This window comes from Hippocampus comes, unplaced genomic scaffold, assembly GCF_001891065.2.
Source record: "Hippocampus comes isolate QL1 unplaced genomic scaffold, H_comes_QL1_v1.1 scaffold445, whole genome shotgun sequence".
NCBI lineage: Eukaryota > Metazoa > Chordata > Actinopteri > Syngnathiformes > Syngnathidae > Hippocampus > Hippocampus comes.
Genome location: NW_017805415.1, coordinates 409,385 through 433,010, shown reverse-complemented (window position 1 = coordinate 433,010; position 23,626 = coordinate 409,385). Strand labels below are relative to the sequence as shown.

At 41.5% G+C, this 23,626-nt stretch overlaps 1 protein-coding gene across 4 annotated transcripts in view; it reads right to left on the bottom strand.

Annotated features, from left to right (window-relative positions):
• The window catches only part of LOC109518166 (gamma-aminobutyric acid receptor subunit beta-3-like), a 66,544-nt gene that overhangs the window by 12,219 nt on the left and 30,699 nt on the right, over positions 1-23,626 (bottom strand). For all 4 annotated transcript variants that reach the window (XM_019873846.1, XM_019873847.1, XM_019873848.1 and 1 more), the window contains 4 exons: positions 9,698-9,918; positions 6,907-6,989; positions 6,376-6,513; positions 2,730-2,882 (listed from right to left, as the gene is read on the bottom strand). In XM_019873846.1, the coding sequence (XP_019729405.1) occupies positions 2,730-2,882; positions 6,376-6,513; positions 6,907-6,989; positions 9,698-9,918 (595 nt within the window). The remainder of the gene's footprint in view (positions 1-2,729; positions 2,883-6,375; positions 6,514-6,906; positions 6,990-9,697; positions 9,919-23,626) is intronic.

Below are 23,626 nucleotides of genomic sequence, written 5' to 3'. Positions count from 1 at the left end.
GGCTTGCAGCAAAATTTTTTATCTGGCCCTCCGTCCATTTGACTTTGACACCCCTGATCTAGAGCAACCTGCCTCAATTGGCGGACCACGATCCACTACTGGACCGCCGACCTCCTCTGTCCGGACCTCCTCTGTCCTGACCCTCGGCAAATTGTATAAAATAATTATTTATAAAGTGATTTTTATGCTATACATTTTATATTTGTGGACTATAATCTGTGCATTACCGCAATCGCTTGTTAAAATTATCCGTTGTATTCTTTGCGTGCACTAACAGATGTATTGCAGAGGACCTCAGCAGCGCGACTGTGTGTTGTATAATGTTTGACTAACTGGAGACCCTGGCTGAGCAGGGCATGTCGCCGATAACGATGCGCTGATTGGCTCCTCTGAACTTAAGGTGTGCCCATACATAAGCGTCAGCACGCGTCAATCCCAATACACACGCATTCGAAATGGATGATTGTGTCAGGAAACAGACGCATGCGCGATGCCACAGTGTGCTCCTGCTCACAGCTTCAGTCCAGGAGAGCCGCACACAGATGATTAGATAAGACGAATCGCGGGAGGTTTCGATTGTGTGCAGTTTTGCTCCCGTCTACCTGGGGATCTTTGCAGCTGTTTAACAACAGAACACCGCAACATGGTCTACTGTTTAACAAAGTTAAAGTAAAAATGTCTTATTTCCCTAAAAGGGCTATTTCTATTATTAAGCAGGCACAACTTAACAAAATAAAAGAGTTCCTGTGCCTCAACACAATACCTCTCATTATTTGCTGTGTACTGGCAAAGTGAATAATTGTTATTTTCATGCACCCCATTATTGGTTGGTTGTGAGGAGTGTTGATCTGTATCAGTTTGGCTTGACCATACTAAATGGGCATATAGCCCTGCTCCCCATGACCGCCGTGCATGGGACCGGACCTTGGTCTTATTAAAAAAAAAAAAAAAAGTGGACCTACAGCATTTCTAGTTGAGGAGCACTGATCTAGAGTAAAGAGCAAAAGGTACAATCACATGGTGGAGCAAGATTAAGGAAGTGTACAGGTTAGGAATGGAGGAAGGACTCACACGATATTATAATATAATATAATATTACAATTTGTGGCTTATTTCACTGCACATTATGGAGCTGTGGGCAGCAGGGTGATGGACTGGTTGGCATGTCCGCCTCACAGTGCAGAGGTGCAGGGTTCGATTCCGGCTCTGGCCTCCCTGTGTGGAGTTTGCATGTTCTCCCCGTGCCTGCGTGGGTTTTTTCAGAGTATTCTGGTTTCCTCTCACGTTCCAAAAACATGCAAGGTAGGTTAATTATTAGCTATTGTGAGTGTGAATGGTTGTTTGTCTGTTTGTGCCCTGTGATTGGCTGGCAACCAGTTCAGGGTGTACCCCGCTTACTGCCCGAAGATAGCTGGGATAGGCTCCAGCACGCCCCGAGACCCTTGTGAGGATAAGCGGCTCAGATAATGAATGGATGGATGGATGAATGGATATGGAGCTGTGAGGATTACACTTTGAGGGATATAACCAGTGTTGCCACATTTACATTGAAAGAGTAAATGAATGCCATTTACTTTATTAGTTACATTCCGCAGACAACCTTGCTTATGTTAATACATAAATATACATAAAGGTAGAGAGAGGGAGGGAGAGAGATAAGAGAACATATTGCACCCTCCAATTCCCACTATCAGGCTGGCCTGATCAATAATCCACACAAGCAGGCTAGATGAATGGTTGAGGCCCTGTGTGGCAGTTTATTGCATTCCTGCCTTCAAATGACCCAAACGCAACTGACATCCTGTGAATGTGACACTTGGGAGGTTCTCAGTGGAGTAGGGCTTTGGGTCAATCTGTCTGCTTGGTAATTCAACCTAGTCAACAAGTGAGTCACCATACCTTTGATAGGCTTTTGAATTGGGATGCACCGATCGATCGGCTAGGATCGACACCGATTTCCACCGATTTGTGGGGAGCGGTGATTGGCCGATCTCTTAAAATAAAACCAATCTTCTCCACGACCTCTTCTCCCACTCCAGAGGCGTGAAAAAGTCAGCCACTGTCCTCTTCTGCTCTGTTATGACCAACAGGCTTTTCATTTTTATTTGTGAGAGTGAGTCTGCGTGCAGTCAAAACAACCAGTTTGTGTTGTTTCAGAGGTATTATCAATGTTTTACATTAAGACAAGATGGGGACATCAAAGGTGTATGCTGGTGTTTAGAGAAAAAAATTGGGTTTGGCAGGTCAGGATTTTTAATGATCCCGGATCCATGATCGTCCAGAAAATTGTCATTGGTGCACAAAGAATCCATATTATTCTTTGTGCAATTATGATTTGATAGCCCTCACGTATATTATTTTCCCTCCACCATTTCTGCCGTGTGTCATGAATTGCAAACAACCTGGAAAGCCTTCGGAAACAATTTAAGTCATGGAGGCAAGAATGACAGCTGCAACAGCTGTCACGTTCACATAAGTTTCACCAAGGAAAAGCTTTTTTTTTTCATGATTAATAATACATTTTGGCTCTTGATCTTATTTCTTTCAGGCATCCGATTTCCAATCTATTCCCTAAAGCAACCTCTGCTCCCATGATTGTTGGAGATTCCGTAACTTTCTCACAGTGCATGAAGGAGCGTGGCGACATGCTTTGTGGCTCCAAATGGCTCCTTACCTCATCTGAGTGAGCCAAATAGCCACACAACAAGATAGCCGCGAGCGCTTCTCACCTAGAGCCACCCTGGCCGCCGAGGCGTCGTAGTTAATCCAGAAGGATACCCAGGAGAGGATGGTAATCAGGATGGACGGCATGTACGTCTGCAGAATGAAATAGCCGATGTTCCTCTTCAGTTTAAAGCTCAGAGAAAGCCGGGGGTAGGCACCTGCGAGGAATGGAAAGAGAAAATACACTTAGATCCTCATATCAAGACCGGAAAACATCTGTGTCATTCAATGAGAGAGCGGAGACCCATTGTAATTCCATGGTTCCATAACCAAGGTTAGATGCATTGCCACTGGAACAACAACAACTCACGAGAAGCCTCACACGTACTGGCATAATTAGATGTCATACTGAAGATAGTGCTAAACATTAGCATGCAGTATTTTCAATGTGAATCTCATCTGCATAATTTATAAAAACAGTTTTATGAAGGACATATATTGCAGCTTAATGTGCATTGCCGGGAATGGTGTCCAAGCAATATGTTTGCATGCATTAAACTCCTTCCCCATGATTAAGTTCACTTCATGGCTTGTGAAGCCAGTTATCGCCTTTTCTACTTTTGACTCCATAGTCTACAAGCTTGAAATTTGTGTACACAACGATTTTCAATGCAACAGTTTGAGGCCAAAGCCACCTGGCCCAAACAACTGCTCACTTGTGAGGTGACAGCAGGGAGTCACACCATCTCATTGGGATTTTATTCAGTGTGACAATACAATTCCAGCATGTTAGAGGAAAACCTGCCATCAATTGGTTCTATGTTTTAATTTTTGGTTTTAGGCAGATGGTGGAAAATATCATTTCAGGTTCATACTGTATGTTTGAGAGCCAGTCCCTCACTGTTGTCTCCTTTATTTTTGAACCGACTTACGTTTTGATCTGTAAATTATGGCTGGTTTTAGGTCTCCCTTCCAAGTAGATTAGCTAATGCAACGGTTTCTTTTTGACTGACACATCACACATTCTAACTACAGCGGTAGAAGAAGGCTAAAATCACTCATCAAGCCATTTGCCCTGCTTGTTCGATCGCTCTACCAAAAGAACATATGATTTCAGGTGAAATTTCCTAGGTCAACTATCGTCGTGTGTTTGCTGTGTTTCTTTGTTCACCTTGTAACCTTGGTTGTCGTGGACTTTATTTAGTATAGTTTGAGCATACTTCAGTTTAATATCTTTGTTTGACTTTTTGTTATGTTTACTGCCTTGCTTTGCCTGACAGGGAGTGGTCTTGGGTCCACGTGTCTTTTGCCTGCACGCCACCATGATGAACCTCATCCTAACAGGCTACCATAAGCCATGATTAATGAATGAGTTCATCTCTCCAATTTGTCAACATATGGGGAAATATGTCTCGCTTAATTCTATTTACTGTACAAATTTTCATTACTGAAATAATAATCGAAACTAAAACTACCTCCCACATTCCAAAAACATGCAACATCCAAATTGTCCATAGGTGTGGTTGTGAATGTGAATGGTTGTTTGTCTGTGTGTGCCTTGCTATTGGCTGGCAACCCATTCAGGGTGTCCCCCACCTACTGTCTGAAGACAGCTGAGATAGGCTCCAGCACACCCGCTACCCTCATGACGATAAGCGGTTCAGAGAGTGGATGAATTGATAAACTAATATGTAGCTGATAATTACTTAATTCTCTCTGGCAGTGAAATTATGAAATATGTACCCTCATTAGATTGGCCTTTTGTATGCTTGGTTATAGTGGTGACAGAAAGCTAAAAAAGTTCACATCATCTTTGGCGCACCCAAAGACTGCCGCAGACCTAAAAATATCTGATTGTCTCCTGCTAGTGCACCTTTGATGGCGGCCTATAAACTGTTCATCTCTGCATGACGCATATAAAGAGTGTGTGTGTGTGTGTGTGTGTGTGTGTGTGTGTGTGTGTGTGTGTGTGTGTGCGTGTGTGCGTGTGTGCATGTGGGAGAGAGTGGGCGTTGAGCTGTACTGGCCGTAACTGCGACACCAAATAGTGTCTGTGAGTGGGAGGAACAAGCATCTGTGCAGGCCAGCACACAAAGTATCGAAAAGTTCAACTGAAAACGACAACGAGAGCAACAAAAGTCAAGGTGTCTTGTTAATTTTCATCTCATGAATAAGCAGTTGTTTTACAGCTCCAAGCATGAATCACACAAGGTAAGGTGTTAAGTTTTCATCACTAATAGTTAGTAATAAGGAAGAACAGAAAAAGAATTTCAACCATTTCCACACAAATGTATATGTGGCAGTATGTGGGCTTAAAGTCAAATTCTAAGCATTTAATTACAATTTTAATCAACACAGTCACAGTCTGCGGATGGGGAATTACCAAAGATCGATGTCAAGTGAAAGAAATGAATCTAGGTAAGACTTTGCAATGGACCACCGACAGGGCAACACGACTACGTTACAAAGAAAAATGTCAAACTATTTCATTTTATAGTAACAGATTAATAGGACATGAAAAAGTCATTTGCGAAAAAGAAACAGTTTGTCGGTTGTTTTGAGAAACCGTATTTCCAGAAGATGACTTTTGACCAAATAATTTAGTTCTTTCTCTTTAACATTTGTTCACAGAACAATCCATAACAATTTACTGTAATTATTTGCAGTGGCACAAATCATTACTGTTGGAAAAAAAAAAAAAACATAAAATTGATGATAAAATACAGGCAGCTGTGGTTAACCAGAATTTTAGCGTGAACAATTTTGAGAAACCGTAAAAAGCAAAACAAATTTTATGGGAGAGAACATTTTTCTCTACAGAAAATCATGTTTAAAAACAGCAAATATTTAAAGTATTTGTTCTTTAATTAATAGGGGTCTTCCAGTCGGTCACTGATCGTGATCGGCTGATTTTTAAAGTATGTATTTGATGATCCCTGACCTAAACCTTTTATGGACGAACGAGCCAATTGTTCTTAACCAATATGTACTCAAACCATTACACCAGGGAGGGCAATTCCAGTCCTAGAGGTCCACTATCGTGCATGTTTTCCATCTCTCCCTGTTTAAACACACCTGATTTAAATGATCAGATCATCAGCAAGCTCAGCGGATGCCTGATATTGAACCTGTTAACCAATTAACAAATGGTGTCATATTTTATTACAGAGAAATCTACATGCACGCTAGGTTAAGGCAGGGATCAGCAACCCAAAATGTTGAAAGAGCCATATTGGACCAAAATAAACAAAAAACAAATATGTCTGGAGCTGCAAAAAATAAAAAGCCTTTGGTGGCAAGAACAGTCTGACAACTATCTGTTTCAACTACAGCAGTCCCATGATTTGGCTCAGTAACCTCCATATCAAGCATCACCTTTCATGGTGTACTCCAAAAGCAGAACACTTCCCGATCTAAATCTAGTTCAGGAAATCATTTGGCTTGGAAAGCCCGAGGACACCAGAACATTCATTGCTGTTGGTGTGTTTATGTATCCCATTTTTGTTACAGTTTACACTTGGCCCCTTAATGTATCTCATACAGGGGCCATGTAAGGCATGAGCTACTGTAAGTGAATGCAGCATGTCGGTAGGCTGGTTGTCAGGTGGCAGTCGTAAATCAAGGTAATAAAAACTATTTCAGACACACCGTTGCATTTGCAGTGAAAATAGATGGACACAATTATCCATTTGGGTGCGTGCACACATTTACCTGTGGAAAACACAACATTTCTGGAAACCAACTTGTAATCAACAATGGAAAACTGTGGCAGCTCAATGCGCGTCACGCCCGTGACGGCTGACTCGCCCCCTTTCCAGTAGAACTCGATGTCGTCTGTGGTGTAGCCATCTGCACAAGAGGAGACACACACACGAACACCAAGGTGTAACCATCTGCCGAAGAATCACAGGGGGAGCAAAATGCAGCCTTGCTTATCGTCCAACAAGGCGGGCGCTTGGAAAAAACAAAAACATGTTTGAAGTTGACTCCAAAGAACCAGATGTTGCTTTGACAAGTCACTAGAGTTCACATACACATTATATTAATTCTTTGGCTATAAAGAGGAATGCATTCATAACTTCAATTGTTTTTCATTTTGGTTTCAGAAAGACTTGTACTTTATTTTTTCCTAAAACATGAGCTTTTGTGTCCCAGTTACAAGTGCAGTACTTCACATGCATTGATGTACTCAGCCTGTGCAGCAAAATGACAGCTCGGGCAACATGAGGTCTCTTGACTCACAGCTCTCTATCTCCAGAGTGCAGTTCTGCTCATCCAGGGGATACCTCCTGAGATCCATCATGCATGCTGCTGTCGTAGTTATCCTGCCAAAAGAAGACACGGATGGGGGAGGAGAGGACACAGGACACATTTTGGATATTGTACTGTATGTGATTTGCAAAAGCTGTATGGGAGGGGAGAAAGAGAAGAAGTATAGGGGGATGCTCAGAGAAAAATGTATTGTAACCCGTGAAGAACTTTTCACTGTAGAAGGGCATAGTGGCGTTACCGACTTAGAATAATGCAGAGGAACCACATCTAAAGTAAAACTCAACATGGTAATATGATAATACAGAAGAACCATGGCATACTGTATATAGTGCATCTTTAGAGTAGTCAGTTTTCACTTTGTCCACGTTATATTATAGCCTTATTCCTAAATTGATCAAATTTTACTCGAACACCCTGAAAATAGCCGTTTGAGAATTTTGCAGTTGTTAAAAAACAAAAGCCTTGTGGGCGGCGCGGTGATCGACTGGTTAGCACGTCCGCCTCACAGTGCAGAGGTCGTGGGTTCGATTCCGGCTCCGGCCTTCCTGTGTGGAGTTTGCATGTTCACCCCGTGCCTACGTGGGTTTTCTCCGGCTACTCCGGTTTCCTCCCACATTCCAAAAACATGCATGGCAGGCTGATTGAACACTCAAAATTGTCCCTAGGTGTGAGTGTGAGCGCGGATGGTTGTTCATTTCTGTGTGCCCTGCGACTGGCTGGCAACCGGTTCAGGGTGTCCCCCGCCTAATGCCCGAAGACGGCTGGGATAGGCTACAGCACCCCCTGCGACCCTTGTGAGGATAAAGCGGATCAGAAAATGGATAGAATGATGGATTTGTAATAAATGTGCAAAAAAAAACCAAAAACAAAAAAAACTTTTATGACATAACAATGCGGTATTATGTGTAAAATTTTAAGTAAAAAAAAAAGCATTTGTAAATTCATTTTGGAATAAGGCTGTAACATGAGAAAATGTCTGAAAATTGAAGCACTGTGAATACTTTCTGGATGCTTGACAGGTCTTTCTTGCTGTTCAATGATGCTAAATTGACAAATGTGAAACTGAAGATTGGATTAAGGCAAGAGCTTGGCGGAGTTTTTGTGTGAGCTCACGACATTTGGGTCATGATGAGGTGTTGTGTTGTTTGTCAGATGTACGAGCTCAAACGGCTGATAAGGAGAGAGTCGGAAATAAGCAGCAAAGTGAAATGCAAATTCACAATGATTTTGAGGCCAACTCTACCCCGACACAAAGCCGGCAGCTTGGCAGTTTGCCACCGCTTGTCTTTAGTCGGTTAAGACTCTCATGAAGCTTTGAAAGTCATTATGTGACAACATTACACAGCTATTATTGCAATAATAGCAGGTCCACAAATATAGACAGTATATAGTTATCAATAAACATGCAAAATTGGACTCTCTTCCATTATTATTATGAGGATTATTATTATTAGTCATTATGAAATAAGCCTCATTTTAAGATTGCATAAAGTTTGTCATGTTCTGGCCATGATGAATATATTTGTGGGTTATTCACTAATTAATAAGCAACGTGACTATATAGTAGGGCAGTACGGTGGTCAAATGGTTAGCAGGTCCACCTCACAGTGCAGAGGTGCAAGGCTTGATTCAAGCCCCAGCCTTCCTTGTGGAGTTTGCATGTTCTCCCCATGCCTGCGTGTTTTTTAAAAAATAATGGATTGATTATATTTTGTATGAATTTCTCTTAGATATAGACTTCTGCCAATGTATTACTGATAACAAAAATATTAGATTACCAACTATCAGAATCTAGAAAGCAATGCTTTGTTGCAGTCCATAATTACTATTACTCTACTGCATAATAGCTATCTAGCAAACGAAGGTCTGAAAGTAGCGAACATGCTCACAGGCTTAGTTTACCAGGAGCAAGTTAGGAACATAGATTAGGAGATATCTAAGCCGCATGTCTATGAGGTGTGCACCAAAGTGATGGAAAGGCTGAACATTGGAGAAGGAATGGATCTTGTCATGATCCCAAGCCCATCTGTGAAATTCAATGGTGGCAATGGCCTTGCTTCTTGTGGGATGTGCTCATTAACTTTCAGTATTGCAACACATGAAGGTAGCAGGAAGATGAACCCAGAAAGCTCCAGAAAGATTTTATCTGCACACATACACGTGGCTGTCGAGAGAGCAGAACTCCACTTGCAACTACGTACGGCGACAGCTACAACACCCTTGTCTGCATATATGTATATGCACTCCGTCTTTCCATTCTATTTTCTATTCATTTGAAGCATGCATTCATATTCATCGGTCGCTCAATCTTATCTGCATGACAAAAAGATTAATGGATCAAGAACAAAAATCAAGTAGCAGTTTGACAAGCTCGACATAAATGCAACTTCTAACCTGCCAATACAGTGTGCCTTTTTGCACTGCTTTCACACTTCAAATGGGATGCTAAGGTGCCCTTGTCCATGTCACATAATCCTTTGGTTGCTCAGTGGCCTGCAGCAAGTAACTGCCAAAGTGCCATATTGGCAAAGTGCAGTGCCATGATAGGGCATTAAACACAGTGAATTAACTTGACACTGGGACATAAACTATTTTTTTTTCACTCTGAGACTCATTTTGAAACAATTTGTGGATGAAGATTAGTCATTTAGCATGACCCAGTTTCATTCAAAAGGGCTGGTACATCCAAGCAACCATTCAAGTCAAGGACAGAAATTCCCAAGAAATATGACAAAGTAGCATTGCGGAGCAAGTACCTTACCTGAGACCGTAAAGAACGGTTCCATCTGGATGAAGACGGATCATGCGGTTTTTGACGGTGACGCCGTGAACAAATGACTTCTTGTCATTGAGGAAATAAGTGTCTGGTACCCAGAGCTGGTCTGCTACTCTATTATCCAAGGTCAGGTTGAGCGGTATTCCAACATAGGCAAGACGTTTGTCTCTCCAGTACTGTTGGAAATACATAGTCAGGGTGTAGTCCTGTGAAAGTACACAAAAGGAACATGGCGTTAGTTATGGGAAGGTTTCAAAGTACTGTTTGGAGCAAAAGTGTCGTAACTGATTACATTTTCAACATACTGGAAGGTAGAGGTGACTTAACCATTGACAAATTCATTTCAGGGTGCGGTGTTCTCACAATTGCCGCTTCCTCTGTATCGGGGATGGGAAACTTATACAATAGGTGGGGCCGTAATTTTTCATCAGCGCTACTGGGGGGCCAGAGTAGACCATGCGCTTAATGATCAGATGTATGACAAAATGCCATTTCAAATATGAACGAAAGACGTGCATACGTGCAAAATACAACGAATGATGGACTGGCAGAATTATGCAAATTGCCCAACTATGATAAAAACTAAAGGGTTATATAATACGATGGACATTTTTATACAATACTACATGTCAAATCGACGCTGAAAAGCAGGTATGTCCATTTTTGTATGTATATATATATATATTTTTTTAACATTAATGGGATGTCTGAAACGCAGACACCCCTTTGACATAAAAATCTTAAAAATGGCTAAAATGGAAATACGTTTTTTTCACAATGATATGGCAATATGATCACACAGCACAACATGAGCACAGGAAGGAGTCACAGGTGCCTCTCGCACACGCCGTTGCACTGGGGAGAGGAATCTCACCTTTAATTGTGAAGATCTATGACCAATATATACATTTTATTGTTGAGTTAGAAACAAGATTAGAGAGGTAGAAGGTGAAAAATGTTCATCCAGCCGAAAAATCCAAAATTAATTTGAGTCTTTTCTTCACAACTATTCATAGAACTCTTAATGGTGGAGCTTATTGATATTTATAGTTTTTAAAAACTTCAGCCGCAGGGTCTGTTTAGTACCAGGGCTCGGTACCCATCCCGAATGATGTTACAACTTAACATTATAGAGTGGAAAACCACTATTCATGGGGCTAGGGAATGCACTCAAACTCCACACAGGAAGGCCGGGCCAGGATTCGAACCGACAACCACTGCATTATGAGGCGGATGTGCTCACCAACCGATCACTGTGCCGCCTGATTTGATTTATTAAGGGCACAAAACTATTCAAAGCGACCCGACCTTATGTGAAAAAGCACGTGCCCCTCTTGTAAACATGGGTTTACTGGGGCGAATCACATTTTTCAGCTGCTTTTGGAAGTAATACATTTCGTGACAAAATTGCGATCTGTGTAGAGTAACAATTACTTGTGACTTTTTAGTTCTCAGTTAAATGTAAGTACTCCTATAGAAGAGGGTGGGGGATAGTGCACAAAAGTCTAATAAGATCTATATTGCATCTGCAAACAGTGGTTACAACAAATAGCTGAATTACAATAATGTAATGATGTAAAAATTATTAAACAACCCAAATCTTTACACGACACGACACAAACTTTTCTTCTTTGCCTCATTTGTTTAACTCCTGTTTTACAGTGTGCCACACAGACTGAAGCAAAAAGTATGTGGAATTAAACATGTTAATAGCTTATACTCTTTCGATAAGAAAAATCAAGGTGCACTTAAACAGTGAGGTCTAACGGTAACTAGACAGAGTATGTTTTCTAATTAAGTATTTTGGAACCTGAGCATATATCCTGACCTGAAATAGCAATAATATAGCATGACAATTGTATAAATAATGACTTACATTGAACATTTCAAACTGTTTTTTTTTAACTCCCACAGACACAGAGAGAGTGGACCAACAACATAGCTGACACAAAGTCAAAATAGTGACTGGACACATGCAGCTAGGGACAAAATGGAGTTTTCAATTAACCGACCATGAATGTTTTTGGAATGTGGGAGGAAACCGGACTACCCGGAGAAAACCCACGCAGGCACAGGAAGAACATGCGAACTCCACACAGGAAGGCCAGAGCTTGGAATCAAACACTGGACCTCGGCACTGTGAGGCCAACGCGCTAACCAGCTATTCACCATGCTGATGTGTATTTTAGTATCTGTTAATTCTTAGTTTGGTTTCACGTATGTGAATAAGGGTGAAAACACTGTGAGTGAGAAATATGTTATTCCCAGAAGTGGCCTTTTCATAAATGCTAACGCAAGGTCCTTCAGTCCGTCACTGATGGACACTCGTTTTGCTGCTGAGTGACGACGAATGGGAAACTTCCAAAAAAAATCACCCTTATCGTCACTAACCAGTTTAGTACTGGCGGACTTTCTCAGTCCGTCAATGACGGATTCCCGTTTTGCTGACCACTGATAGAAACACATGCTGCTTGTCTTGCGTGGATTTGGTTGCAGGGCTAATTACTACATCGGTGTTGCTCGGAGTGGAGGGGAGGAGGGACTCCTCATCCTTTGACAGGAAAAAAAAAAGCTTTGAACATTGCTAAGTCAATCTGGTGACTCACCAGTCATTGTGTTAGATACCATTCTCCAAACCCGCTCCTTGTTTTGGTCGTCCTGGTGTTACGATTCAACTGGGTTCCAAATTCACTGTCTCCCGATTCCAGCTGTGGCTATTAGGCCAAGGTCAGGCAAGTAAATTTGTGATTCCTGTCTGCAGATATTTTTTCTGTCAGAGGATAAGGAGCACCTCCTCCGCTCTCAGCCGAGCAACTCCAGCATAGTAGGTTATAAAGATATACAACAGCACCTGATTGATTTTATTCAGTCATTTTTAATTGAAAGAGAGCAAAAACACAGAGCAAACAGCACAAACAGAAATGATTTAGAATTGGTCAAACAATGTTGCGTAAAGTATCCGTAATTCTCCCACTACTACAGTCAGGGTTCTGTTAGGTTAGGGGTCTAGAGATTTTTTATGATGAGAAAATTATTTGCTATAGGCACCTTAATAAACACAGCAACTGGAACAAATGGGTAAAAGGTTGATGTTTCTCATGTGTTTTATGCAGCTCAAACAGCCGGGGAGGGGGAGGGTGGGTCAAATTGACTCCAAAGAGCATGGTTGCACAGGACATTGAAAATATATCACCCAGTTCTCCTCATTAAATTAAGAAAATTCATGAAAGATAAAGCAAAAAAATATGACAAATTTAGAAATGTAGAGACAATACACACTTAATGAGGTCAAATGACCCCTTTAGATATTAGGAGGTTGCCGTTCATTAAATAAGAGGTGAATATCGGACCTCTTTTCCACTGAACAAAATGCATAAGCCACATCCCCCCTCTTCTCTTTTTGCTTTTCTGCACCCCCGCTCCCTTCTGTACTTCTCCTCCCTCCCTCTTGAGCCAACGCCATGTTTTCCCCTCTGCCCGCTGTGGCTCTGAAATGAAACCAGGCTGCACCAACCTGGCGCTGGCAAGGTACCCACACCTGCTGTTGCCGTAGCACTCAGGTTGACACATAATAACAAAGCAAGAGGCATGTTCAAGCGCTCTACACTTATTACATAACTGTCGGTATTTTTTTTGGGGGGGGGGGCACATCCCTGGTTTGCAAGACACTTAGAAAACACTCGACGAAAACACAAAACACACGCAGTTTGCAGAAAGCCTCGAAAATCCAAGAGAATTATCCAAAGCTGAAGGCACATTTATCAGTATTTGATTCTAGACCGTTCTGAATGTTATTCATTTATTTCTGGTGACAGCTCACTGGACAAGACACCAACAAGGAGGATCTTAGTCAGCACAGGCAACACAGATTGTACACACTGCTTGAGAGGTAAAGTACGCTGGTATTGTGCCATGTGATAGTCCGAATAAATAGGAAGAATAACCTCTAAACACACCATTAAATTTTGTTGGGGTGTCGGGAAAATGTAGGAAAAAAGAATGGATGTAGCAGTAAAAGAGAAATGCTGTGCGATATAACAGTCATTGCATGATAGGTGCCGGAGTGACCACATGCCAACGGAAGCTTGGAATATTTAGCAGCCAATAAACCATGTTAGGTAACTTGAGTGGGTGCTCAAAGTGCACCCACGCAATCTCACTATGTTATGATTACTCACAGTCAACAAAGAAAAATAACGATGAATCAATCTCTGAATGTTGGGCTTGAGATCAAAGCTGAGGTGTCACCTATGGGATGTACAGGTACCGAGTGTGCTTATCTACTCTCTATTTAATGATGAGAGTAGAAATCCTTCGCTGCCACCTGTGGTTTTGTAACTCGCAAAGCGAGTGAGTGGGATTCATTTGCACTGTCATCTGATTTGGGTATGCATATGGTGCTTCATGCCATCAGATAAAATACACATTCGAAGCTACAATGTAGCTACGTAGTTGGTTCCAGCATGCTATTTTAAAACAATCATTCCCATAAGAAACAATGGATGGAAAAAGAAAAGTACAAGTAATGCTTGTTTTAACTTTACAGTTTATGTTTTAAACATAATTTCAATAGCTTTTAATTGTCAATAAATAATGAAGCTACATAAATCATCAACAAGAGAGAGGATTACTGCTTAATCAGCTGACTTTGAGATGTGGATTGCTTTCTTTTGCTTCTTGTCATGAGAGCAGTCATCATGAAACAGCGGGGAATCTGAACCCGGTGGGACAGTGTCCAGAGAAGATCCCTCAGTTGGGAGGACATCTGTAATATGGCAGGGCATCGGCTTAAGTTCCACCGAGGCTTTGTCTGTAAGATAAGAAAAGCAAACCTCCAAGGATGGAGAGTGACCTCGGATCCCTACGATATGCAGCACAAAACACCAGTAAACCCGAAACACATGGGGCCCTATTTTCGTGCCCGGCGCAATTCTAGTGTGGTCTAACTGTGTACGTGGGTGCAGTTTTCTTTCCTTTGGAATTTTTATTGAGGTGTGTTAGAAACGGGTGTTTGTGTCATCGTGGGTATGAACACAGTTGATTTTCTTCTCAGCCAATTGAAGTGGCTCCTCTCATTTTCTTTAAAAAGGGGTCTACATGCAGCGCAAAATCTGTCTGCCTCTACTGCCTCCTCACTTTAAAAAAATTTTGCAATGTCACCACCTGCACCAAAATTTAGACCTGCTTTCAGCAGCCATACAATTTAGTCTACTTTCAGCCACCAAATTGTCAGATGTGCCGGCGGCTTGCTCACCGGGGCACAGCACGGTCTGTCGAATTCAAACAATTTTTTTAAACCTGGGAGAAGGTAGGTAAGGAGAACAGATGCGCAGCGATCTTCGTTATGGGAAATGAGGGTTGACTATGGAACGCGACTCATGTTTCCAAATTAGATTTCTCTCACCAGCTTCCAACGAGACCTTGTGCTTTGCTGCCGACAACAAAGCAGGTACCCTGAGAGGAACTGATTGACGAGATACATGAACTGGGGAGATACAAGTCCCTAATCTTCTAGAACCAGCAGAGGGGTGAAGAGCATGTACCAACAAATTGAGCTGCATTGCAGGGTCTTCCCTGGACAGTCACCGTGGAGAGCACTGGGTTCTTGAGATCAGAGGGTTAACCCATAAGAATCTGGTGGACAACATTTCAAAGCAGGCAGAAACAGCATCCAAATGGCTATAGCTGAAGAAGGATGCGTAGTAGCTGAACCGGGCTTGCAGGTGTGGGGGGTTCAGAACTAATTAAGGATAACCCAAAAGACTGAGGGGGCAGTTCTAGGATGCTGGTTCTGTTCCCCAAATGTGATGTTGTGAACTAACTGATCAGTAAAGTCGGGGGTAGTCACCTGAGTACCCGGTCTCAGTGTTACACTATGTTGATACCTTACTGCAGCTTTTCTTCATCTTGCATCTTTGGTCAGTTTCCAAAACTGTACCACCTGCAGGGCATTCAAATTTTCATGTTTGACTGTATTGGATTCTTCATTATCATCACTACACTTGTCCACTAAAGAGTAGTGGAATATCACTAATCCTGTGCCTTTATTAATACCTATTCTGTGCTTTTGATATGGCTGATGTTAAACTTGCATTTACATTCAGCATCGATTCATCATTTTGGGTTCCAGAAGTTCTGAATGTAATAATCCACAAAGAGCTTCGAGGCCGAGAAAAAAGGTACTGGCAGGGGCACAAAATTGGACATTGTATGTTATTCTATAATTAATTATTGCTGCTGATTTTGCTTCCATGTCTCCTGCATTACGAACATTACTTTACCCTTTAGCAATCACATTAAATGGCATCGCCCATACCTCTTTCCCCAACGAGGGATCATACATTGGGTTTGCATTAACAACTCCCTCGATAGTACCAGCAGGTGGGCAGTCCAGCAAGCACAAGCATGCCTTGATGTAAATAATTGAATTCAACCATACACCACGTACAAACACATGGCCATCATCAATCTTTCATGGTTACAATCAAAACGAATTGGTGATGAGAACTAGCGCAGCTCTCCACTACCTGCCCTGTGGGCTGGGCTCTCATTTGCTGTGAAAAGGATGGATTTGTGGCAATAATGCTGTCGCGATAAAAACAGCGACCAGTGTAGATAATGAGCCTCGATTATTCTATTAAGCCGCCTGGATAATCACATTCCTTTGTGAGGATCCAGATAAGTGGAGTTTTTGCTGTTAAGTGACCCTCATTTCCTCAACAGTCCTAAGTCCTCTTGCTGCTATGTCATGATCGAAACAATTCACACAGGAATTGTCTTTTCTGTCAACAAAAAGCAAAATGCTGTTCGGAGTTGCAAAGAAAATCTGACTTTATACATGAATGCCATGAATGAAGATGAAGAATGTTTTCAATGTCCTGTACATGAAGAAGATGTTCTACCGCTCCAACTCAAAATGCTTTGGACCGATAGATAAATAATTGCCAACAAAGATCGGAGTATTACCAAAACCAACTGTCAAATTGGTTGCACACCACAAGCAGCAAGGAGAGGCACTGCGAGCAATATTTGCCAGATGGCATGTGCCAGCTCACATCATTCCATGACAGAAGATAAAAATGCATTGATAAGAAATCACTACTTCTGATGTGTATCGAAGAAACATGAAAAATAAATGCAGCCTTGCTGTTTTTATCTCAACCTTAACTTCCCACTTCCTATGCAGGAGAGAAAATGATGATATAATATGTAACCAGCATGTACTCTATATGAACCCATGTTCGCTAAAACAATTTGAGTCACTTTAATGTAATTTCAGCCTATTCCCTTGGGATGTCCCTGAGGTGGGAATCTCCACAGGGCGGGGAAACCCCTGAATGTTTTTCTCTCACCTTCCATGTCTGCTATAGAAGGGCAAAAATACCCCTTGCTCAGAAAAAAAAAAAAAAAACCAGGGCTGGGTTTGGCCCTTTATGTCTGAATGACAGGGTATCCCTTCAATAAGAAGAATAATTTCCTTGGACTTTTATATTGCGTGATGTATAGCTGGTTAGCGTGTCAACCTCACAGTGCAAAGCTCATAGTCGGCAAAAAGTACTTCTAATTTTTGAGGGTCAAAGTGACACTTATTGAATGGCTTATCGTAGCAGTTCATTTACAAGACCACACAGCTTGTCTCTTTTAGGGAGAAGGTTTTTGTTGGGTTTTTTTTTTTTTTTTGGCTCCAATCATTGTCATGTTAGTCTTACGTATCACTTACTAGGTCACATGCATTTGCAGCACAAGCAAAGTCTCTACTCCGGTAAAGAACCACGCCTCGTGCTAATATCCACAATCGTTTTAGTGCTCGTTCATTATGGAACACCGTGAACACTAAAACAGAGATATGCCATCGTACAGTATTTACAATCAATATTTACAACCCTCTTTTGACTCAAACATTCAATAAATAAACAAAATATAACACCCGGTGCACCGTGTAAACCAGTCACAGATATATTGAAGATAATAAAAGTCCATCTCACAACATTACGCTCTCGGCTCTCTCTCCAGCAATCTCTCTGTCTGTCTGATCCTTCAGCTGGCATTCGGGACCCAAATCGCAAGCAATTGTTCACAAAATATTCTTGAAATACATAAGCATTTCAAGATTGAACAGAAAAACATAAGCATAAAGGTTTATGTGCAAATAATGACACATCCATAAAACATGATACTCAAACAAAGATGATAGATTCCTGTTGTCATGGCAATCATCCAAAGGTAATATGAGCCCCAGGGCATCTGCACGCTTGTGAAGCATAACAGTGTTGATGTTTGACTTTAATTGAATCCCACTTGAAACATAAAGCATAAAATGAAGATTTGGGGTAATAACAATAATTCTGACATGCAAACTATGCATTTGTAACACGTGTCAGTAACGTGACGCCATCTTTAGCAGATGTCTCCATCAAAAGACGACTTAGAGGAGTGATCACCTAATTATCCCAAATGTTCTCATTTGTCCCGCCTTGCACCTTTGTCATCTCTTCCCTCCTTGACGGAATTTCTGATGGGAGGTGCTGACATGTAAACAGAGGAGTCTGGATCCCATTTCTCAATATTTTTGACACTCAATGTTTTTTACATTTTGTGTCATTCGCCATCAAAATGGGCATCCATCATTGATGGAATGCCCACCTCTCTTTCTTACATATTCTTCTCTTTCTGAAATATACGCCTCCTCTCAACCGACATATGCGGTGAAGTTCTGACTTCATTTAAGGGTTTCGGGTGGCTGTGTATCCTTCTTGACGCTTATATGTACAGTATATCCAATCACTGATTAAGTAGCCTGGCATTTTGTTGCTTACTCTCCGCTGTAACACAGTTCCAGCAAGACCCATGTGACAAGTGTGCTGTCTCACACCAACATTCATTTCAGTGTTTTGCGACTGCATGTCGATAGCTTAGCAATTAGCATGGCTTCACTGTCATTCTCCTTACTTACTACTTGCCGTAACCTCTCTGACAATAATGCTTTCAAATGATGACGATGGTAAAAAGCTGCACTTGAAAATTGGACCTTTTTCGCTGATGCTATGTAGACACCGGATGCAAAGCGAACTGTTGCCTCCATGTTATGTTTCGTAACTTTAGCTTTCCAAAGCAGTGTACAACAAGCATTCCCCAAACTGAAAAGTGGAAAACACCAAGGTCATGTGTGCATAACGACTTTTTCATGGAGGTCTTTTTTCTACTTTCTCTTTAGGGCGGGCCATATTTTTATGACATTTCTGTCACACTGAGCAGTGAGCACGAAGAGAGATACAACGACGTAATCAAAATGAATTATTACAATTGGCCTGTAGGGTCCTAATCTGCACCTTGGGGCCAATTCATACCTCAGATATATACTGGCTATTCCGCGCACCCATACACTGTACACAATTTTAAATGATGACTTCGACAACATTCCTAAAAAAACCATAATGCCCTATCATTGGTGCGCTATTTCCATAAAAGGCCAGAGGGTTTCCCACATGGTCCTTGGGGACTCCCTTGTGCCCATAAGCACCACATTGATAACCCCTGTCCAGTACACCTGCCACCCAAATGAGGATAAGCTGTCGAGAAAGAAGTCTGGAGAGTGTTTACAGAGTCATTCTTTTCCTTTTGGTCACATTTTTAAAATAGAACCTTGGGATGGTGTTCTTAGCAATTCTTAAATTCTTCATCCCTGTAAAAACGCCACTGGAACATCATCCTTCAGTACATTGGGATCAGCACGTAGCTTTCACCTATTCTAAATTTGCAGCCGACACTTTATCCAACAGCATTTGGCCTCTTGAGGCCAATTACATCCCATCAGTCTGGAAGTGGGATGCTGGATAAAAGACATGCGGGTATATTAAGCCACACTGTAGAGAAAAGATCTGTGAGACCTATATACAGTAGGATAATGATGGTGACACAGTTAGGGCCGACACTGGTGGGCATACAATGGTTAACTTGCTGACTGTATGAGCTGATATGTTGTAACCAAATGAAGCTGATGCCAGAAAAGCCCAACACGCCAAACAGAGGGAAAAAAAAGACAAACAAACAAAAAAATCATGGTGTGAGAAAACCAACTAACTAGCTGGAAAAAAAAGGCAGCATGAACATTTGGCGAAAGAGAGATGTTTTCAGCCCTCCACAATGAATTGCTCTCTCTTTCGCCCACGTGCAGCCGTGGGATGACTTGCTTGTTCATCCTGTTAGTGTAACTTGGTAGTTTGATAACTTCCTACAGAAAATCCTAGATATTACAGTTGGAGTGTGTACATTTATGTCACACTATAAACCAAAGACAGTGCGATGACGTTCATCTTTACAATTTCTAATCTCAAATATATTTGCAACTTGTTCAAAGAAAAATGCTTTATGTGCACAAGTGACACAATGACAGAAAAATTGAACTCGTTTTGAGAAATTCAATTCTGATCTGAGAAACGTACCAAAGCAACTGAGAAAAAAAAAAAAGTAACGAAAACCTCGCTTCAGGTCCTTGTGGTCGACCTGCGAAAAAGGCTCCTTAAGATTAGGAAGTTGCTTCTCAAAATTAAGTCAATTGATTAGCACAGCTGCTCCTCAAAGAAGAAAAGTAATTTGAGATTTGTGATCAAGAGGAACATGGGGTAACCCCATGACACGCAACATTGATAATGATCAGTTTTCTTGTTTTCGCCAATTGTTCAGGAACGCGTACTGTATATCAAAGCTCTGTAATTGAAAACATTCTTTTTGAACGCTAACGGAATTACCAGGGGCTGTAGTTAACCCTGCTCCCTCCGTGCAGGGCTCAGGAGGTGGGGAGTGCGGCAGCCACGGATAGTTCCCTGATCAGCAGTCGTGGAATGAGCGCCGCTGGTGTGTGAGTCTCTCTGCGATGAACTGAAGCATATTGCTGCGACATGCATTTGATATGTTGCACCATTCAAACGAGTTGTCGCAGCTACTGCGGCTGCTGTCTTCATGAACGCATGAGCCGCTAATTACACTTTGGGTATGTCAGAAGGCTTGCGACGTCACTGGCTTGGCGCAAGTCGTAGCTAGTCATTTGGCACCCGGGGGTAACTGAAACCGACACATTTTAGTAACATTTTGACTAAAAGTGAGTGAAGTAATTTAGATCTCTTTGTCCTCTTTTGAAATCAGTTACAATTATTTGACAGCTTTAGTTAGCCTACTAATAATTACCACAAAAGGTTGATAATATTGGTTCTTGCTAACCAAAAAGTGCTAATTTGAGAAAATTCTCCTCTTTCCTGAGCTAGACATAGTCCTTAAAATCCTTCTTGAGGATTATTATCTAACAAGTGGATCATCTAAACACACTCAGAACAATCAATGTTTAATAAATGTATCAAATTCAGGAAAGTAAACATCCTGCCACAATTTGGCTTTAGCCACAGATGTTTTTACTCAACAGGGAGACAAATTAGCTTGTTTACCTGCCAGTTGAGTAAACGTACCTGTGGCAAAAGCCAAACTGCGGCAGGGCTCTACTTTCTGGATCTGGATTTCATCCCTCTGATATTGAAGATAGCTTTCCATTTCAGCTGTTTACTTTCAAAGTGTCTTCATTGTAGTTTGAACCCTTCCAAAACTTGTATTACCGCTAAGTGTATTTGTGTAATTCTGAGGTCACTCGAAATTACAAAAAAAAAAAAAAACCCTTGCTTCAGGTGCCTGTGATTAACCTGCAAAGAAAATGGCATCCAAAATTACTAATTTGCTCCTCGAATTGAGTGTATTCTGAGCAAAGTTGCTTCTCAAAGAAAAAATAAGATATTTCTTATGAACACTTGAGGATACAGAAGTGTCATTCAAAAGAGTGACGGATGGTTTTCAGGTCGCATTTTCATTTGCTTACCGTGATCACTGCCTAGCTCATCAGGTTCCTCCAATCTATTTTGCCTGGCTCTGATCCTGTTCCCACATGCCCCCAGTGACACCCCGAACAAATTTCCGAGGTAATTAGTGCACCTCATCCCTTTTCACATCTGCTGGATGAAGAGCTTGTACCCCACTTTAAAGGGCAGCGGGAAAGCAACATCGGCGTACCTGCTGTGCCAGATGCTCTCACTGTGCTGTTTTCTGTTTCAATAAATAGTTACAGCTCAGAGCTCAATCTCTCCCTCCCTCTTCCACTCTCCTCCCATATTTTTTACACTCTGGATTTTCTGCCAGACTTGATTCGATCTGCAGTTCATTTAATCAACATAGGGCAGAATTGCAAAGAAGGAAAATGTTGACAGAATATACAGTACGCTCACTGGCCACGCACTTCATTAGGAAAGCTCCAACGAGATCCAAATCAGCTTTATCAAAACTGACTTCACGCTGAGAACTGCATCTATGATTTTGACGTTCCTATTTAGCAAAAAAATGTAGGCCAAAGATTAGAAAATTCAGTAAAATGCAGTTCAGTTTTCCATAGGTGCAAATTCCAACCTAAGTAAGAATTAATATGTTGCCGAATGAATCCCTCTGTAAAACTGAGTGGCATTCTCTTATCATTATCCTCTGCTTTGTAGTAGATTCAGAGTGTACTAAAACTTTTTGCCTTGTGGGAGGAAGCCGGCGTACCTGGAGACAACCCACACCAGCACAAAGAGAAAATGCAAACTCCACATAGAAGGCCGAAGTTGAACTGTGCAGCTGTGGCTCGCGTTGAAGGTGCGCAATTTTGCTCTTTTGTCAAACAGGTATTTGTTGTTTTATTTATGCGGTTATGTCGTAGGTGTAGTTCGCCGTGCATGACTCCCTTACTGTGTAGCAAAACAAGGTAGTCAAAATATTAGAAACAGCTCTCATATTCCCACCTCCAGGATATTCATGCTTCTCTAACGACGCCAATCAAAAGTGAGCTAATTACCTTTGTTAAGGCAGAATATTTGATAAAGCCTAATTGTGGAGTGGTACCATATGAGCAGGAGGAATGAATCAACTAGAATTGATTTTTTTGAGGTTAAGCACTTTTCATCCACACTTTTTTGTTTGTTCATCCACAAGACACTAAAACCATTTTGTTTCCTGGATGTTTTTTTTTTTTGTGTGTGTGCATTTGCATACCTGTAAGAGTGAATTAATACACTCATTGGCAAATGTTTCAGTGGAAATATTTTACATTGAAATTCTCTGGTTTTGTTTTTATCGTCTGCCTTTTTTGTTTGTCTTTTACACGGCAAGCAGTACATGTTTTGACAATTGCTGAACTTCAAGAATCAGTTTGTGAATAGTGCCCACGGGCCTCTCTGTTTGGATGGTGAAGTGGATTTAGCGGCGAGGATTGTACACAAGCAAATTCAGGAAAGAGGCCATTTTGAAAGGGTTTTTACTCCAGGGAAGGGACTGAGAGCTGTGACTGTGCTGCTGGCTGGATAAAGCATGACAGTATCACAGTCGTTATTTCTTTTCCTCTGAAGAACCCTCACCCAATTTAATGGCAAGGCCATGATTTTTTGATTGGGTCAAAGGGAATGTGAAAATGACATGCATGTAACTCAAAAATAAGTATTACAATAAATTATAGTACTGAATGAACTCCGAAATAATAATGAGGCCAAATTGTGTTATTACACCTCTAAAGTAAGCAAAACAGTCACATGTCCCTTTTGGCCGATTGGTAGCCCAATAATTTCCTGTACAAATTCTCTTACATCAGACGCGATAACTCTGTAATCATGCTTTTGGATCCCAGTGAGGTATAGTGAGATACTGACTGAGTCTAATTCGCTCAGAAATCCCAGAAACACTATTTATCAGAAGAATTTCGCGCACATAAATGTAATCTCACTGGATGCAGGGGTTGCTATTGGGGTAAATGGTTGAAAGGTCCAAGCCAGCAATCACCTGGTGAAGTAATCATCGAGTCATTAGTATTGATCAGAGCCCACCCACGCAAACGCCCCTTTGCAGTCCACT